At 40.8% G+C, this 21,494-nt stretch overlaps 1 protein-coding gene across 1 annotated transcript in view; it reads right to left on the reverse strand.

Moving 5' to 3' along the window:
* Window positions 1-21,494, reverse strand: part of asxl1 (ASXL transcriptional regulator 1) — a 59,333-nt gene that overhangs the window by 15,179 nt on the left and 22,660 nt on the right. The window contains exons 4-5 of the mRNA XM_072914842.1: window positions 15,381-15,498; window positions 3,553-3,727 (exon numbers count right to left, since the gene is read on the reverse strand). Coding sequence (XP_072770943.1) covers window positions 3,553-3,727; window positions 15,381-15,498 — 293 coding nt within the window. The remainder of the gene's footprint in view (window positions 1-3,552; window positions 3,728-15,380; window positions 15,499-21,494) is intronic.

A 21,494-nucleotide genomic window follows, 5' to 3' on the forward strand; every position in this document is an offset into this window, starting at 1 on the left:
ATTGATATAGACAGCAGGACGGTGGCCATGGAAGTTGGAACCCACTAAGGAGTGTGTAACAACCCACCTGCCGAATCAACTAGCCCTGAAAATGGATGGCGCTGGAGCGTTGGGCCCATACCCGGCCGTCGCCGGCAGCGAGACGCGCTTGGAGGTGCGCTCAGCGCGGCTCCCATATGATTGCGCACTGGTGTGCGTCTGGGTCGTGACAGCGTGGCACGCGAATGTCTGTGCTGCATTGGATCAGTCTCCTTTCTTTAACAGGCAAAAGCTTTATAACCTCACTAATGCCTTGCATCGTCTATATTAGATATATAACAACGGGCGGGTGCGGTTCTGATCAAATGCTACATCGGGTGGATGGCGGATGGTTGACGACTTTCTGATGCGGTTGCGGATGCAATAATTGCCTATCCGCGCATCTCTAACGGGAATATATAAGAATCAACGGGAATATATGGGAATAAACATTGAATGAAACATGCTAGATCTTGCAGCATGATTATTAGCTAAAACAACCTGATTTAATATACATTTAGTTGAATTTCAACCTTGCACTGTGCATTCCTCCATGCATTCTTCCATCACATGCCCAGATAATTGCCAGCATGCTACACACTACAGCAGGGCTATTGAGGCCACACTAGTATTTGAGCCCAAGGACTTCATCCAGTCAGGTAAGTGTTGATGGGGTAAATATATTTGATCTATGGTATTTAAGTTTAATAGAGGTGTAATTGCTTGTTACTGTATGACTGTAGACTACTCCAGCAGACTTACACTCAAGCTATTTAGCTGTTCCTGTACTTGTTCAATGATTTTGGGGCCAATATCTCTAGCTAGCTAGGTTTATGTACCACCACAGTCTCATAATGAACCCAAAATATTTCTCCGTTAGCCGTGATGCTAATTTTCTCTAGCAAATACTAAATCAAAACATGTAGTTTCCTCCGCCTTCTGTTCTGCTAGCCATTCTGTTGTCATACAATAATGTAGGTTATAGTTTGATTTAGCATGCTGATTGACTGTTCATTTATTCATCTAGCTCAGGGGTCGGCAACCCGCGGCTCCGGAGCCGCATGCGGCTCTTTGATCACTCTTATGCGGCTCAGCAGCTTACTTGCTGAACCCCCCAATTTTCCAGTGAGACTTCCGGATTTCAGTGCCTCTCGCAGAAAATTCCCGGGATTAATATTAACCGATTTTCACCCTTACAGCTATAATAAGGGCGTGCCATGATGGTACAACATTTGGCGCTCTCTACAATCTGTATTAACAGCGTGCCAGCCCAACACTTGTTATACAATATACATCTTCTGCTTACACACGTACGTGACAGCAAGGCATACTTGGTCAACAGCCACACAGGTTACACTGATGGTGACCATATAAAACAACTTTAACACTCTTACTAATAATGCGCCACACTTTGAACCAAAACCAAACAAGAATGACAAACACATTTCGGGAGAACATCTGCACCTTAACACAACATAAACACAACAGGACAAATACCCAGAATCCCATGCAGCCCTGACTCTTCCGGGCTACATTATACACCCCTGCTACCACCAAACCCCCCCGCCCCCCTTCTGTGCGTCGGTTGAGGTGGACGGGGTTTGGTAGCGGGGGTGTATAATGTGTCACGGAAGAGTTAGGGCTGCATGGGGTTCTGGGTATTTGTCCTGTTGTGTTTATGTTGTGTTACGGTGCAGATGTTCTCCCAAAATGTGTTTGTCATTCTTGTTTGGTGTGGGTTCACAGTGTGGCGCATTATTAGTAAGAGTGTTATAGTTTTTTTTATACCGCCACTGTCAGTGTAACCTGTGTGGTTATTGACCAAGTAGGCCTTGCTGTCACCTACGTGAGCAAGCGGAAACACCATACAACGTGTCGCTGATCAGGCACGCTGGTTGTATTGGGTGCTATATGCTGTATCATCACGGCACGCATCACGCTGACAAGCGCCATTCATTCAAATCCCACGTGTCGCACCAGCTTACAAATTCCACATAAAGGTGTGGGCAGCGTGTCGGAGACCCCTGGTTTATACATAGCACAAAGCAAAAAAAAAAATTGTATGCAGTGTTATTTCATTTAAAATTTCAAAAAAATTATGCGGCTCCCATTGTTTTCTCTAATTTGCGAAACTGGTCAAAATGGTTCTTTGACTGGTAAAGGTTGCCGACCCCTGATCTAGCTTATTTCCATTCATTTGTCCATCAGTCAAATATTGTTAAAGACTACTCCAATTGTTTAGCTGACTATTTATATATATGTGTGTGGCATTGCATTAGTCTTTTACAAGCTTCTCATCTTATTCTACACAATAAGATGGACGCTGTCCAACTTTGAATACCGTATTTTCCGCACTATTAGCCGCACCTAAAAACCACAAATTTACTCAAAAGCTGACAGTGCGCCTTATAACCCGGTGCGCTTTATATATGGATTAATATTAAGATTCATTTTCATAAAGTTTCGGTCTCGCAACTACGGTAAACAGCCGCCATCTTTTTTCCCCGTAGAAGAGGAAGCGCTTCTTCTTCTACTGTAAGCAACCACCCGCCCCCGTAGAAGAAGAAGAAGGGCGCGGATATTACGTTTCATTTCCTTTGTGTGTTTACATCTGTAAAGACCACAAAATGGCTCCTACTAAGCGACAGGTTTCCGGTTCATGAAAAGACGCAATCTCTCCATCCGCACACGGACTACTATTTCACAGCAACTGCCTAAAGACTTTCAAGAAAAGCTGGCTACTTTCCGTGCATATTGTAAAAACAAGATAGCTGAAAAAAAGATCCGGCCAGAGAACATTATCAACATGGACGAGGTTCCACTGACTTTTGATATTCCTGTGAACCGCACTGTGGATACAACGGGAGCACGTACGGTGAATATTCGCACCACAGGGAATGAGAAGTCATCCTTCACTGTGGTTCTAGCTTGCCATGCTAATGGCCAGAAACTTCCACCCATGGTGATATTCAAAAGGAAGACCTTGCCAAAAGAGACCTTTCCAGCCGGCGTCATCATAAAAGCTAACTCGAAGGGATGGATGGATGAAGAAAAGATGAGCGAGTGGTTAAGGTAAGTTTACGCGAAGAGGCCGGGTGGCTTTTTTCACGCAGCTCCGTCCATGTTGATATACGACTCCATGCGCGCCCACATCACGCTGGTTTTTAATATATTATTAAAGTTTGACTGACCTATCTGACTGTTTTTTTGACATTCCTTTAGCGCAGTTAGATGCGGCTTATAACACGGGGCGGCTTATAGGTGGACAAAGTTTTGAAATATGCCGTTCATTGAAGGCGCGGCTTATAACCCAGGGCGCCTTATGGTGCGGAAAATACGGTAATCCAAAAATGGTCAAAATTTCCAAACTTCCCGTGGTAAATTTCCGGAAGGTTTCCGGAAATTTACCGGAAACTTTCCACCCCTTTGCAACTCTAGTCACAATCCAATGCGAGCAAACGAACGCATTGCTGCGAAAGAGACGACAGGCTCACTCAACAACAGACCCAGGTCAGCAGCACTGTGTGGTGTTACCAAAATTGGAGGCGGTGGAAGGGTTCTCAGTCACGTTGCAGGTCTCCTCCTCGGTCGCTTCTGTGGCGCCAGCCTCTGTGAGAGCGGAGCTGCTGGAGGTCGGGTTAGCGGCGCTGCTCACCAGCTCAGTGGCCGTTTCGGCCTCTGAACTCTTGGTCCACTGCAGGGCATTCTTCTACAGATCAGACAGGAAAGGGTGAAGGTGAAGTCAATCGCCTTGTTCTTTGGAGCTAATTAAGCCACTTAATGCATCACTGGCAGACACCCAAGTACAGGTACTAGTAACTAGGGGTGTCCCGGTCCGATATATCGACCTGATATCAGTCAAAAAACATGTAAGGGATTTTATGGGCTTTCATCAAAAATCTCTGATGTAAACGCTGTGTTACAAGCAGTCCTGCAACCTTTTTACTGCTAAATGTCCTCCAGTAAGTACACAAGGCAGGTCTTGTCTTCTATTTTGGTCATTCACAAAAAGTAATCATGCTAGGCTATAGGCTACCGGCCGCTAGCAGCTACACAACAGCTAAGCACACAAGCAAGACCTACGTGTAATAAATGTCCATTATTGAACAATATTGCAGTCTAAAACAGTGTCTCTTGATCATAAGGCCGGGGTTCATTGTTTCTCAGCCGTGTTTTCCACCACCTGTTGCAATAATGAAAATCTCAAGTAAGTATAAGTATGAAGCTAAAGATACAGGTAAAAGGCAGTAAATTAGAATATTTTGAAAAACTTGATTTATTTCAGTAATTGCATTCAAAAGGTGTAACTTGTACATTATATTTATTCATTGCACACAGACTGATGCATTGAAATGTTTATTTTATTTAATTTTGATGATTTGAAGTGGCAACAAATGAAAATCCAAAATTCCGTGTGTCACAAAATTAGAATATTACTTAAGGCTAATACAAAAAAGGGATTTTTAGAAATGTTGGCCAACTGAAAAGTATGAAAATGAAAAATATGAGCATGTACAATACTCAATACTTGGTTGGAGCTCCTTTTGCCTCAATTACTGCGTTAATGCGGCGTGGCATGGAGTCGATGAGTTTCTGGCACTGCTCAGGTGTTATGAGAGCCCAGGTTGCTCTGATAGTGGCCTTCAACTCTTCTGCGTTTTTGGGTCTGGCATTCTGCATCTTCCTTTTCACAATACCCCACAGATTTTCTATGGGGCTAAGGTCAGGGGAGTTGGCGGGCCAATTTAGAACAGAAATACAATGGTCCGTAAACCAGGCACCGGTAGATTTTGCGCTGTGTGCAGGCGCCAAGTCCTGTTGGAACTTGAAATCTCCATCTCCATAGAGCAGGTCAGCAGCAGGAAGCATGAAGTGCTCTAAAACTTGCTGGTAGACGGCTGCGTTGACCCTGGATCTCAGGAAACAGAGTGGACCGACACCAGCAGATGACATGGCACCCCAAACCATCACTGATGGTGGAAACTTTACACTAGACTTTAGGCAACGTGGATCCTGTGCCTCTCCTGTCTTCCTCCAGACTCTGGGACCTCGATTTCCAAAGGAAATGCAAAATTTGCATGGTTGGGTGATGGTTTGGGGTGCCATGTCATCTGCTGGTGTCGGTCCACTCTGTTTCCTGAGATCCAGGGTCAACGCAGCCGTCTACCAGCAAGTTTTAGAGCACTTCATGCTTCCTGCTGCTGACCTGCTCTATGGAGATGGAGATTTCAAGTTCCAACAGGACTTGGCGCCTGCACACAGCGCAAAATCTACCCGTGCCTGGTTTACGGACCATGGTATTTCTGTTCTAAATTGGCCCGCCAACTCCCCTGACCTTAGTCCCATAGAAAATCTGTGGGGTATTGTGAAAAGGAAGATGCAGAATGCCAGACCCAAAAACGCAGAAGAGTTGAAGGCCACTATCAGAGCAACCTGGGCTCTCATAACACCTGAGCAGTGCCAGAAACTCATCGACTCCATGCCACGCCGCATTAACGCAGTAATTGAGGCAAAAGGAGCTCCAACCAAGTATTGAGTATTGTACATGCTCATATTTTTCATTTTCATACTTTTCAGTTGGCCAACATTTCTAAAAATCCCTTTTTTGTATTAGCCTTAAGTAATATTCTAATTTTGTGACACACGGAATTTTGGATTTTCATTTGTTGCCACTTCAAATCATCAAAATTAAATGAAATAAACATTTGAATGCATCAGTCTGTGTGCAATGAATAAATATAATGTACAAGTTACACCTTTTGAATGCAATTACTGAAATAAATCAAGTTTTTCAAAATATTCTAATTTACTGGCTTTTACCTGTAGATAGATAGTACTTTATTAAAGCCATGAAGACGATTCTTAAGCGCATCATTTTTGACTAAAGTGGTGAAGCTAATGACTGTTTTAGCACTACATATCAATTTATTTTTCGTCAGACATTTATGACTCCCTTCTTACGCAGTATATTTGGTTAGTATATATTTTTCTAATCAGCCTCACATGGTTTAATATCATTTGGCAAGGTTATAAACTGTAGATATTCAGTAATTGTTGAACACGATCGAAATCAAACGTAAGATTACTAATTCAGTGGTAACATTTGAGTGGGCCTCGGGCTCCTTTGTAGTGGTAAAGTTGGGCTGCAAAGTCAAAAAGGTTAAGAACCTCTGGTCTAAAACACATTTATCAAATAGGCAGAGCATATTTTGAAGTGTCCAGTAACAAACGTGTCCGCAACATTAAACCTATTGCGTCATGAGATTCATTTTAAGCATTTTTGTTGCCACTAAAATAATAACCACTCCACTTCAACTTAAAAACAGCATAAGTCCATTCCAGATGGTTAATAATAAACATGTTAGTGTTTTTCATACCTACCATTGTTTTCTGTTTGGCTCACATTTTCTGCATTCCACACTACAAAATAAAGTATGTATGATTCCTGATATCAGATCCATATCGGTATTGTATAGGAAGTAAAAAAGTTGTATTGGCACACCCATACTAGTCACTAAACTCATACTATTCATTTCAAACCACATGAACACAGATCTTTGTGACACATTACCATTGGCGGCTTTTGTGTGTACAGCCATTTCAATCAGGGACCAGTTAAACTCCTGGTTAACACAAATGATATCAGCTAATAAAATGGCTTATAGCGTTTAGGGATGTAGACATGATCAGATGAACAAGTTAAAAAGGGTTTTGAGTGACTGAGCGTGGCATGGTTGTTAGTCGACACGGGCTGGTCTGTTGATTTACTGGGATTTTCCACGCACAACCGTCTGGGCTTTACGAAGAATGGTCCAAAATAGAGAAAATATCCAGTAAACAGCAGTCCTCTGGGTGAAAATGCCTTGTTGGATGGCAGAGGTCAGAGGAGAATGGCCAGACGGGTTCAAATAAAAATCACACACGTTACCACTTGTTACAACCGAGGTAACGCATTACACGTCAGCAGAAGACCACATCGGGTGCCACTCCTGTCAATAAAGAACAGGATATTGAGGCCACAATTTGCATTGGCTGATCAAAATTGGACAGACCTAAAAGCTGTTAAGGCTCCAGTGAGTCTTTTTGACTCTGCTGCAACAACCACTGTGCAAACAAACTGAACTGATTGGCCATTTAGCACAACACCCAGTCGATTGCAATCACGAAAAAAAAAAAAGACCTTGTCTAATCCCAACGGATTTTGAAACAGTCGGAGTGACAAGATGGCGTGCACACCATTTTTGGGATTGACCTACGAGCCGGACCACAGTCCTGCCTTGCCACTTCTTGCTTCAAATTTTGCGGCTTCACTATCACGTTTCCCCACGTTTTTTTTACGGCAAACTTTAAAGGGGTCCTATTTGGCGAAATCAACTTAGCTGTTGGTGTATATTTGTGTATTTGGGATCCCCGTACAGTACCGCATTTTTCGGACTATAAATCGCAGTTTTTTTTCATAGTTTGGCCGGGCTCCAGTGCGACTTATACATGTTTTTTTCCTTCTTTATTATGCATTTTCGGCCGGTGCGACTTATACTCCAAAAAATACGGTAAGTGAAATCAATCCATGGATGAATGGCGAAGATCAGTGATAAGAAAAGTAATTTAAAAAAGGAAATACAGCTACTCGTTGCTTTCCCCCAAAATGTTATTACCGTATTTTCCGCACTATAAGGCGCACCTAAAAACCACAAATTTTCTCAAAAGCTGACAGTGCGGCTTATAACCCGGTGCGCTTTATATATGGATAAATATTAAGATTCATTTTCATAAAGTTTCGGTCTCGCAACTTCGGTAAACAGCCGCCATCTTTTTTCCCGGTAGGACAGGAAGCGCTTCTTCTTCTACGCAAGCAACCGCCAAGGTAAGCACCCGCCCCCATAGAACAGGAAGCGCTTCTTCTTCTACTGTAAGCAACCACCCGCCCGCGTAGAAGAAGAAAAAGCGCGCGGATATCACCGTACGTTTCATTTCCTTTGTGTGTTTACATCTGTAAAGACCACAAAATGGCTCCTACTAAACGACAGGTTTCCGGTTCATGAAAAGACGCAATCTCTCCATCCGCACACGGATTACTATTTCACAGCAACTGATATTCCTGTGAACCGCACTGTGGATACAACGGGAGCACGTACGGTGAATATTCGCACCACAGGGAATAAGAAGTCATCCTTCACTGTGGTTCTAGCTTGCCATGCTAATGGCCAGAAACTTCCACCCATGGTGATATTCAAAAGGAAGACCTTGCCAAAAGAGACCTTTCCAGCCGGCGTCATCATAAAAGCTAACTCGAAGGGATGGATGAAGAAAAGATGAGCGAGTGGTTAAGGTAAGTTTAAGTTTACGCGAAGAGGCCGGGTGGCTTTTTTCACGCAGCTCTGTCCATGTTGATATACGTATGTTTGTGATTGCACATTTGCGTACATTTTGGGAGTGAACAGAGTTGTTAGAACGCTGGTTTTTAATATATTATTAAAGTTTGACTGACCTATCTGACTGTTTTTTTGACATTCCTTTAGAGCAGTTAGATGCGGCTTACAACACCGGGCGGCTTATAGGTGGACAAAGTTTTGAAATATGCCGTTCATTGAAGGCGCGGCTTATAACCCAGGGCGCCTTATGGTGCGGAAAATACGGTACTCAAGTAATTATTCTTTAATAGTTTATCAGTTAAATTACTTGGGAAAGCAATGTATTATTTTTTTTTATATCTGGTGTATGAAGTTGAGCGATGTTTCATGAGAGAAGAGTGCATGGCTGTGTGCTGAGCGATATTTCATGAGAGAAGAGTGCGTGGCTGTGTGCCTTAAAGGCGGTTCCTGCAGACATGTGAAGCGTGACGTCAGCCGAGGGCGCGCTCATTAGCTGTTTGAAGCTCAGCATTGGTAGTCTGTGGCCTGAAAAGGAGATTGTTGACGACAGCACCTGTGGAATGTTTTTAAAGCGGTTGAACATGCGTCAACGGCTGTGTCTCTCCTTGTCCACAAACGGTATTGTCGGATTGCTATTCTTTATGATTGTCACTTTATTGAATTGTCATTATTCTCCCGTAGTAGTAGTGTGCACTTTTTTTAAAGCTAATTTTTACTGTTTTATCCAAATTCCGCCATACACCTCGGTCATATAACTTGGTACTTGACACATGCAAACAGTTAGCATACTAACAGGTAATCAAATGTCATTGTTGGCTAAAACTGTTAGCCTGTATCAAGTATCTGTCAGTAGGCTGGATGTGGAACCACTAAACTACAACATCACACTGCGTCAACAAAAATGCCATTCACATGAGGCATGGGCGATCATGCACATTAGACGAGCCACCACCAGAGATACAGTAGACAGCAATCTTGTGGAAAAACACTCGTTCCACACTAGGTGTGCTTCAGCTTCTCTCTTGCTCGGATACAAGTCAACACCACCACCTCTTCCTTGCCAGAGAAAGTTGATTGGTCCTTGAGTCCTGAACCAGTACGCTTACTGGGACATACCAATTTTGATTGTTTGACCAATTAAACTGTTATATGTGTATGGCACACACAATACCCGCTACAAAGCAGGTAGATATAGGTCACGGAAAGCAATTAGCACATTTTATAACAACACAGCAACGGACGTCAGTATGTGAGCGTAGTTGATTTCCATCCCGTAATGACCACTGTGGCCTACAATCATAATATCATGTACTCCTGTCATAAATCTTTAAAAAAAAAACTCAAATTGGTTTCTTGAAAATGACAATGTCTTTGTAAAAAGGGCTGGGCGATACGGCTTAATACTTTATCACAAAATAAGTGTTTTATATTGGTCGATATCGGTAATTATTAATATTTTTTATGACCTATCGAAAATAAGGACCAGAGAAACCCAAAAGCAGTGAAGTTGTCACGTTGTGTAAATGGTAAATAAAAAGAGAATACAACAACTTATATTCAATTGAATAGACTGCAAAGACAAGATATTTCATGTTCACACTGAGAAACTTTCTTATTTTTGGCAAATAATCATCAACTTAGAATTTAATGGCAGCAACACATTGCAGAAAAGGCATTTTTACCAGTGTGTTACATGGCCTTTCCTTTTAACAACACTCAGTAAAGGTTTGGGAACTGAGGAGCAGTGTTGGGACTAACGCGTTACAAAGTAACGCGTTACTGTAACGCCGTTACTATCGGCGGTAACTAGTAATCTAACGCGTTATTTTTTATATTCAGTAACTCCGTTACCGTTACTACATGATGCGTTACTAATAACGCAGTATCGGCTAGAAACTGAGAAGATCTGAGTGTTGCAGCGCTGCTGAAGAGGCGACAAAAAAGAGGCGCGCCGCGCGCTGTCTGTGTGTACGTGTGTGTGTGTGTACGTGTGTGTGTGTGTGTGTGTGTGTGTGTGTGTGTGTGTGAGGGGGCGTGTCTGTGTCTACTATCAAGACGTCATGGCGAACCCCGAAGCCGAGTTTCTTAAAATGGAGATATTTTCAGTACGTTTCTTTTATCGACCACAAAGAAAATAACATTTTAGTTGAATGTAAGTTTCAAATATGCTGAAACAGCGACAAAAACAACATGCTTCGACGAAGCTAGTAAAGAGACACACACTTCACCTCCACCTCCAACAGCGGCTGGATTTTAATGAGGCACTGCACACTGAAGGTACACACACTCTGTCAATTCTCTTATATACTCTTTCATTTTAAACTTTTAGAGTGTTTGATTATCACATCACTCTAAATGTTTAGACTATAAAGTTCACAAACCTAAAGAGGGATACTAGTGGGCCAGGCTAATATTTTCTTTTCTCTAAACTAAGTGGGGAAATGTGTAGAGTGTTCTGGGCTTCAGACATGATTTTATTTCAGAATTCCTTGAGAAAACGCCTGGTTAGGCTTTATATATGTAGTGTGTGCCTTTCTTGTTTTACAGCTATGTTGTTATTATGCTGTTTGTTACTTATGTATGTTAAGTTGCAGCTATTTAAAATAGTTTTGTCAATTTGTTCTGGTCTGAAACAAATTGGCCCTTTAAAACATATCTTTGTCTTTGTGTGTTGTATGTAGAGCACATTGCTTAGCAGAGTTCAGTAATGCAAATGCATGTCAAGTTGATCAACAGATTGTATTATTCTCCAGTGCAATAACAGTACTGAAATGAAGGCTAAAAGGGCATTAAATGGGGCCTTAAAAAAATTAAAAAATATATATAAGTAACTAAATAGTTACTTTTCACAGTAACGCATTACTTTTTGGTTTAAGTAACTGAGTTAGTAACTGAGTTACTTTTGAAATAAAGTAACTAGTAACGTAACTAGTTACTGGTTTTCAGTAACTAACCCAACACTGCTGAGGAGACACATTTTTGAAGTGGAATTCTTTCCCATTCTTGCTTGATGTACAGCTTAAGTTGTTCAACAGTCTCCCTTCTCATATTTTAGCCTTCATATTGCACCACACATTTTCAATGGGAGACAGGTCTGGACTACAGGCAGGCCAGTCTAGTACCCGCACTCTTTTACTATGCAGCCAGGCTGTTGTAACACGTGGCTTGGCATTGTCTTGCTGAAATAAGCAGGGGCGTCCATGGAAAAGATGTTGCTTGGATGGCAACATATGTTTTTTTCCAAAAGCTGTATGTACTTTTAAGCATTAATGGTGCCTTCACAGATGTGTAAGTTACCCATGCCTTGGGCACTAATACACCCCCATACCATCACACATGCCTGCCTTTTACACTTTGCGCCTGTAACAGTCCGGATGGTTCTATTCCTCTTTGGTCCGGAGGATACAACATCCACAGTTCCCAAAACAATTTGAAATGTAGACTCGTCGGAACACTTTGCATCAGTCCATCTTAGATGAGCTCGGGCCGAACAAAGCATTTCTGGGTGTTGTTGATAAATGGCTTTGGCTTTGCATAGTAGAGTTGCACTTACAGATGTAGCGACCAACTGTAGTTACTGACAGTGGTTTTCTGAAGTGTTCCTGAGCCCATGTGGTGATATCCTTTACACACTGATGTCGGTTTTTGGTGCAGTACTGCCTGAGGGATCGACGGTCACATGCATACAATGTTGGTTTTCGGCCTTGCAGTGATTTCTCCAGATTCTCTGAACTGAAGGAGCGTAGATGGTAAACTACCTAAATTCCTTGCAACAGCTGGTTGAGAAATGTTGTTCTTTAACTGTTCGACAATTTGCTCAGGCATTTGTTGACAAAGTGGTGACCCTCGCCCCGTTCTTGTTTGTGAATGACTGAGCATTTCATGGAAGCTGCTTTTATACCCAATCATGGCACCCACCTGTTCCCAATTAGCCTGTTCAACTGTGGGATGTTCCAAATAAGTGTTTGATGAGCATTCCTCAACTTGCTCAGTCTTTTTTGCCACTTGTGCCAGCTTTTTTCAAAACATGTTGCATGCATCAATTTCCAAATGAGCTAATATTTGCAAAAAACAACAAAGTTGACCAGTTTGAACATTAAGTATCTTGTCTTTGCAGTCTATTCAATTGAACATAAGTTGAAAAGGATTTGTTGTATTCTCTTTTTTATTTACCATTTACACAACGTGACAACTTAACTGCTTTTGGCTTTTGACCATGTAAAGATTTGTGTTCAAAATGTGACCGTACTCTGATTATAATCCTCTCATCTATCACAGCAGAAAGGAAGGGAAATGTCAACACAAGCATGGAAAACAAACAATGTAAACAAAATTGTAAAATCACATTGAACACTTAACAATAACCTCTTAAAATAGAAGTGCAAAAAGAAGGAATATGTAAGCAATGCTCAAAGTGTAAGAAAATAGTGCAAAGTGTGAAAATGTAAACAGAGAGAAACCTGAGAAGAACTATTTTCTGCAGGTTTAGTGCCAGGAAGTTACAGCTGTGCTCTAAAGGGTGAGCGCTGCTAAGGCTGTGAGGTCTTGGTGGGGACCAGCGCCTTGCATCATTTACAGACCACACTGGTCTGACTACGGTCCCTTTTAAAAATTCCCAAAAACTGCCATTCTGTCCAGGTGACTTTTTTCTGTTTTATCTACAATTTCTTCATTTTTACTTTCTCTTCTCACTCCGTGCAAAGTTTCAACTGCGAGACAAAACGATGGCGCAACCAAACCTGATAGTCGATACTGTTACTTGATTGGCTGTTAGCTTGTCAGTCCCACTGATCAGAGATCACTTCCTGCGCTGTTTAGTTACGAGAGCGCAAAACCCTTAGTTCATGCAACCAACCACGCTTTGCAACTTCCGCTTTCTTCCGACAAAGAAGAAAAAATATCGTATAACGTTTCCTTGAACGCATTTTTTACTGATATCGATTACGTGTCTAGCGCGATATACAGGTAAAAGCCAGTAAATTTGAATATTTTGAAAAACTTGATTTATTTCAGTAATTGCATTCAAAAGGTGTAACTTGTACATTATATTTATTCATTGCACACAGACTGATGCATTCAAATGTTTATTTCATTTAATTTTGATGATTTGAAGTGGCAACAAATGAAAATCCAAAATTCCGTGTGTCACAAAATTAGGATATTACTTAAGGCTAATACAAAAAAGGGATTTTTAGAAATGTTGGCCAACTGAAAAGTATGAAAATGAAAAATATGAGCATGTACAATACTCAATACTTGGTTGGAGCTCCTTTTGCCTCAATTACTGCGTTAATGCGGCGTGGCATGGAGTCGATGAGTTTCTGGCACTGCTCAGGTGTTATGAGAGCCCAGGTTGCTCTGATAGTGGCCTTCAACTCTTCTGCGTTTTTGGGTCTGGCATTCTGCATCTTCCTTTTCACAATACCCCACAGATTTTCTATGGGGCTAAGGTCAGGGGAGTTGGCGGGCCAATTTAGAAGAGAAATACCATGGTCCGTAAACCAGGCACGGGTAGATTTTGCGCTGTGTGCAGGCGCCAAGTCCTGTTGGAACTTGAAATCTCCATCTCCATAGAGCAGGTCAGCAGCAGGAAGCATGAAGTGCTCTAAAACTTGCTGGTAGACGGCTGCGTTGACCCTGGATCTCAGGAAACAGAGTGGACCGACACCAGCAGATGACATGGCACCCCAAACCATCACTGATGGTGGAAACTTTACACTAGACTTCAGGCAACGTGGATCCTGTGCCTCTCCAGTCTTCCTCCAGACTCTGGGACCTCGATTTCCAAAGGAAATGCAAAGTTTGCATGGTTGGGTGATGGTTTGGGGTGCCATGTCATCTGCTGGTGTCGGTCCACTCTGTTTCCTGAGATCCAGGGTCAACGCAGCCGTCTACCAGCAAGTTTTAGAGCACTTCATGCTTCCTGCTGCTGACCTGCTCTATGGAGATGGAGATTTCAAGTTCCAACAGGACTTGGCGCCTGCACACAGCGCAAAATCTACCCGTGCCTGGTTTACGGACCATGGTATTTCTGTTCTAAATTGGCCCGCCAACTCCCCTGACCTTAGCCCCATAGAAAATCTGTGGGGTATTGTGAAAAGGAAGATGCAGAATGCCAGACCCAAAAACGCAGAAGAGTTGAAGGCCACTATCAGAGCAACCTGGGCTCTCATAACACCTGAGCAGTGCCAGAAACTCATCGACTCCATGCCACGCCGCATTAACGCAGTAATTGAGGCAAAAGGAGCTCCAACCAAGTATTGAGTATTGTACATGCTCATATTTTTCATTTTCATACTTTTCAGTTGGCCAACATTTCTAAAAATCCCTTTTTTGTATTAGCCTTAAGTAATATTCTAATTTTGTGACACACGGAATTTTGGATTTTCATTTGTTGCCACTTCAAATCATCAAAATTAAATGAAATAAACATTTGAATGCATCAGTCTGTGTGCAATGAATAAATATAATGTACAAGTTACACCTTTTGAATGCAATTACTGAAATAAATCAAGTTTTTCAAAATATTCTAATTTACTGGCTTTTACCTGTATATTGATATTGTTTTATCACCCCAGCCCTTTTCGTAAACACAAAATATATTTCAATACAATAAATAATCTAATTGGGTTCTATTGTGCAACCATTTAAAAACGCTTAAAGTCAAGGTCACACTCTGCACGTGGACATTTTGTTTGCCCCGAACCGTCAAGCACCGGCTGGGCAAATACAAAAAGGGTCTTTCCCAGCAGTCTAATGCTTCTCAAGAAATCCCAAAGTATGACATTAGTAAGAGGTCGGGCTTCTTTAACCAGCAAATTAGTTCTGTTAGTTTTTAGTACTAACTCCATTTAGTCTCTGGCTTCAATACAAAGCCAACTAAATAACATAACCCAGTTAGAATGAATTGTAAATCGAGGAAATCCCCTACAATTGACAATACTTGAACAATTAACCCATTTTGATGCCTAGTAAAACGTGTCTACATACCTTGAGCGTGAAAAGGCTCATCCGTCCAGGCAACTTAAAGAAGATGCTGTTCTTGACCCGATCTCCCCTCACCTGGGAGTGAAGCATTGTGACCAGGCAAGCCAAAGGTGCTGTTCCACTGCGTGCATACAACATTAAAATCCTGTGTCACTGGGAACTGAGTATCAGGGTGAAACAACAACACACTCACATCCATCCTACAACATTGCCAAAAGAGAAAAAAAAATCTTGGTTGGACTGGGCCACAATAAATAATTGTATAGATAACGGTTTAATAATCAGTATTTTTATGCGTATTAGCTAGCGGTCAATCCCTTTGTATTATAGGTTGTCTTTTTCCTTACAAAAGACTTTACAATTTGCGTGCTGTCTAAAACAGTCTTTCTGGGCTTCTTATGTAAGCCCATTTCACACAAGTGTTGCTTTTAAACACGCCTCGAGGGAATTTAACAAGTGAATGCATAAATTAACTTTGAAACTTGCTGCATTTTGAAAACAGAAGGCATCAGAAAGCGTATTTGAGGCAGTGGCTCGGACTGGGCCAAAACTGATTAGGTTGACTAGCAATATACGGTATACACTGGTATCATAAACAAAATGTGCAAAGTCCTTGAAGGGGAACTGCACTTTTTCTGGAATTTTGCCTAATCGCTCACAATCATTATGAGAGACAAGACGACAAAAAGTTTTTTTTCTTCCACTTACTATCATATAAAATCGTTTTGTTCTCGGTGACTAGCAATGCAGCTAATGGGAGAAATCAAATTCTACCTAGAAATCACTTTAAAAATGCACACAAAACACGACAATACTTCATTTACGTTCCGTAACCTGTATAATAACCAAGCGGTAGCAACATTGTTATTGTAAGAGCGAACACTGAGGAACTCTTTTTCTAGCGTACTAACATCGGCGTGCTTCGGTATTAGCCATAGAAGCTAACTAAGGCAAGAGATAAGCGAGCCTCTACAACAACACGAAACACCCTTGGGTTTGTAAAGCACACCAATCTGTACGGAGTGAAAAACATGAACAATCATATAACAGTATCTGTAAAGTATTATTTCATGTTTTGTTTGTACACAGCTGAGCTACACATACGATGTGCATCATGATTGATATTAAGGTGACCGACTCGATGGGCAGTTGCCTGTTGATTTTAGGTAAGCAATCCATTTATGTCGAAGTAGCTTGTCGCCAAGTTCCATATTTATAGCATCAAAACAGCTTTCTTCCCCCTCTTCCGGCTTTTGTCGCCTCCAACGTCTCACTCTTCCTTCGTGCTGGCTTCTATAAGCAGCAGTTTATCCACAGTATATTTTACTTCAAATGTATAAGGTTGTAAATCCTCATTTGTCCAAAAATAGTCGTCTTTGTTATTTGTTACCAAGTCTGCCATGATTAGAAAACACACTCGTGTTTGATTCCGGAAGTAGGAACATACATGTTGCCAGAAGTCAGACGTGTGCTGCTATGGAAACAGAAATCAATGAGAGGAATAAATCAGTTCCTGCGATGATTAAAATGATCAAATATGGTAACTATTGTTATGAATGTGTCATTTACTACATTTTATATATATATATATATATATATATATATATATATATATATATATATATATATATATATATATATATATATATATATATATATATATGTGTGGGAAAAAAATCACAAGACTATTTCATCTCTACAGGCCTGTTTCATGAGGGGGGGTACCCTCAATCATCAGGAGATTTTAATGGGAGCATTCGCATACCATGGTTTATATAGGGCACAGAGTGGGTGGGTACAGGCTGGCCTAGGGGCGTGGTGATTGGCTCATGTGTTACCTAGGAGGTGTTTCCGTCTATGGCGGCATGCTGTTACAATTTCGCTGCGCTTGTTGAGGGATGACAGGTCTGGACGGTAAATAATAAACAGTTTCTCTTTCAAGCATAGGTTGCATCTTTTATTACCACTATTGTAAGGTGTGCTGGATGCAAGAATTTGCCATGTTATTGAATATTCAACATTATTGTCTTTGAGGTCCCAAATGTGTTTGCTGAGTTCTGTGGTATTCTTTCAGGAACAAAAACCTGCGAAATACCACAGAACTCAGCAAACACATTTGGGACCTCAAAGACAATAATGTTGAATATTCAATAACATGGCAAATTCTTGCATCCAGCACACCTTACAATAGTGGTAATAAAAGATGCAACCTATGCTTGAAAGAGAAACTGTTTATTATTTACCGTCCAGACCTGTCATCCCTCAACAAGCGCAGCGAAATTGTAACAGCATGCCGCCATAGACGGAAACACCTCCTAGGTAACACATGAGCCAATCACCACGCCCCTAGGCCAGGCTGTACCCACCCACTCTGTGCCCTATATAAACCATGGTATGCGAATGCTCCCATTAAAATCTCCTGATGATTGAGGGTACCCCCCCTCATGAAACAGGCCTGTAGAGATGAAATAGTCTTGTGATTTTTTTCCCACACATACATATATTGCGCTCTACTACGGTATCGAGCACTATTTTTTGGATAACCTTATTAAGACATATATATATATATATATATATATATATATATATATATATATCTTAATTAGATTATCCAAATCACAAGACTACTTCATCTCGACAGGCCCGTTTCATGAGGGGTTCCCTCAATCATCAGGAGTTTTTTTTTTTCTTTTTTCTCAAACCTCCTGATGATTGAGGGAAACCCTTGGGACGGCGTGGCGCAGTGGAAGAGTGGCCGTGCGCGACCCGAGGGACCCTGGTTCAATCCCCACCTAGTACCAACCTCGTCATGTCCGTTGTGTCCTGAGCAAGACACTTCACCCTTGCTCCTGATGGGTGCTGGTAGCGCCTTGCATGGCAGCTCCCTCCATCAGTGTGTGAATGTGTGTGTGAATGGGTAAATGTGGAAGTAGTGTCAAAGCGCTTTGAGTACCTTGAAGGTAGAAAAGCGCTATACAAGTACAACCCATTTATCATTTATTTATTTATCATGAAACAGGCCTGTAAAGATGAAGTAGTCTTGTGATTTTTTCCCCCACACATACATATATATATACATATACATATAAATATATATATATATATATATATATATATATATATATATATATATATATAAACCCCGTTTCCATACGGGTTGGGAAACTGTGTTAGATGTAAATATAAACGGAATACAATGATTTGCAAATCCTTTTCAACCCATATTCAATTGAATGCACTACAAAGACAAAATATTTGATGTTCAAACTTAATTTTTTTTGTGCAAATAATAATTAACTTAGAATTTCATGGCTACAACACGTGCCAAAGTAGTTGGGAAAGGGCATGTTCACCACTGTGTTACATGGCCTTTCCTTTTAACAACACTCAGTAAACGTTTGGGAACTGAGGAGACACATTTTTTTAAGCTTCTCAGGTGGAATTCTTTCCACCTGATGCGCCACACATTTTCAATGGGAGACAGGTCTGGACTACAGGCAGGCCAGTCTAGTACCCGCACTCTTTTACTATGAAGCCACGTTGATGTAACACGTGGCTTGGCATTGTCTTGCTGAAATAAGCAGGGGCGTCCATGGTAACGTTGCTTGGATGGCAACATATGTTGCTCCAAAACCTGTATGTACCTTTCAGCATTAATGGCGCCTTCACAGATGTGTAAGTTACCCATGTCTTGGCCACTAATACACCCCCATACCATCACACATGCTGCCTTTTACACTTTACGCCTATAACAATCCGGATGGTTCTTTTCCTCTTTGGTCCGGAGGACACGACGTCCACAGTTTCCAAAATCAATTTGAAATGTGGACTCGTCGGACCACAGAACACTTTTCCACTTTGTATCAGTCCATCTTAGATGAGCTCAGGCCTAGCAAAGCCGACGGCGTTTCTGGGTGTTGTTGATAAACGGTTTTCGCCTTGCATAGGAGAGTTTTAACTTGCACTTACAGATGTAGCGACCAACTGTAGTTACTGACAGTGGGTTTCTTTAGTGTTCCTGAGCCCATGTGGTGATATCCTTTACACACTGATGTCGCTTGTTGATGCAGTACAGCCTGAGGGATCGAAGGTCACAGGCTTATAGCAGCTTATGTGCAGTGATTTATCCAAATTCTCTGAACCCTTTGATGATATTACGGAGCGTAGATGGTGAAATCCCTAAATTCCTTGCAATAGCTGGTTGAGAAAGGTTTTTCTTAAACTGTTCAACAATTTGCTCACGCATTTGTTGACAAAGTGGTGACCCTCGCCCCATCCTTGTTTGTGAATGACTGAGCATTTCGTGGAATCTACTTTTATACCCAATCATGGCACCCACCTGTTCCCAATTAGCCTGTTCACCTGTGGGATGTTCCAAATAAGTCTTTGATGAGCATTCCTCAACTTTATCAGTATTTATTGCCACCTTTCCCAACTTCTTTGTCACGTGTTGCTGGCATCAAATTCTAAAGTTAATGATTATTTGCAAAAAAAATTTTTTTTATGAGTTTGAACATCAAATATGTTGTCTTTGAAGCATTTTCAACTGAATATGGGTTGAAAATGATTTGCAAATCTTTGTATTCCGTTTATATTTACATCTAACACAATTTCCCAACTCATATGGAAAAAAGGCACATCAAAAGATTGTCTCAAATATGTATCTCTTTTTAAAATACTGCGATATTAACTATACCGATACACCGCGCAGCCCTCGCAGTGGCTATTGGTTTTTGAGGCGAGGATAAAACTTGACACCTTATTTTTGACCGTGGAGTTAGAAAAATATGGGATTTTCAAAAATGCCCACATGCGTGTGGACTTTGGATAATTGTATTTTTGGAGACTCTTCTGTTCTTCCTTATCACAATACTAAGTTTATCAGGCCCTGCTAGAAACCAATAAAAATATAATTCAAATATATGCAAGCTGTAAGTAACTTAGTCATATGACAAACATACCTTCTGTTGAGAGCATCACCAGGTGAAGAGTCCATACACATGGAAATACAAAAATAAATGTTAAAATCACATTGTGAACATAGGTGACCACTACAAACACACAACTAAATAGGCACTTCCAACCTGAGGGATTTAAATTGTTGTTGACTCAACCAAGTTCAGCAAACATTGCATTTTAACAAGAAACTTACCACTAATTAACACAAGAATTTTGTCATTAGAAAAGGAGTGATTTTTTTTTTTATATACAGTTTTGTCTATTTTATAGGAAAAACAATATTTTGTCATATCTTGACCAGAATGAAAAATGTATATTTTTGTATTGGGTTGGTTTACAATACAATGTAGTTCCATCCCGTCTAGAACATACTAGTTCCATACCTGCCAACTTTTGAAATCAGAAAAACCTAGTAGCCAGGGTCCAGGGGCCGCAGGCCCCGGTAGATCCAGGACAAAGTCCTGGTGGGGGGTTCAGGTTCGCCCCCCCCCGACCCAAAATGATTATTAGCATTCAGACAGGTTAAAATGTTGCTAAAACCATCACTTTTCTATCAGTCACAGTGACTTTTCAAAACAAAAATATTACAGCAAAAATCATATGGGTTGATTGACATGTTTATTCTGTAAGCTAACTTCAATAGTTTGAAATTATTTTGACAGTTAATGCCAGTTATCCTGTCAACATTTCACAAGACTTCAATTTGTTAATTGAAAGTATAAACACTTTTTACAGTAAACAAATGGTAAAACAGTACTAAACAATTCCATTAAAAAAAAAAAATTGGTGTCATTATTAACTTTCTGTCCAAGCTTGTATAATCTACTGCCTTGTTCAATTGTAAAAAATATTCTGTGCCTAAAATTCACATTTCTATCACAATTATCATACTGTAAACATGGTAAGCTAACTTCATTAAAATTAATAGTCCTGTCAATAGCATGGAATTACAATTCAAATGTAGTTTTTTTGTAAGCCTTTCAAAAGAATTCAAAATATGAAAAATGAATGAAAATTAATTGAAGCCATCAGACACTTGAAAAGTGGCACATCACATCTCTAATGTAATCATTTGAACTTTTCAACAGAAATAGCACTGCAAAAATATTAAGGACATACTTCTGTATTTTGGTAGTTATGCTGTCAACATTTACCGTA

The sequence above is a fragment of the Nerophis lumbriciformis genome, linkage group LG01, assembly GCF_033978685.3.
Source record: "Nerophis lumbriciformis linkage group LG01, RoL_Nlum_v2.1, whole genome shotgun sequence".
In the NCBI taxonomy this organism is placed as follows: domain Eukaryota; kingdom Metazoa; phylum Chordata; class Actinopteri; order Syngnathiformes; family Syngnathidae; genus Nerophis; species Nerophis lumbriciformis.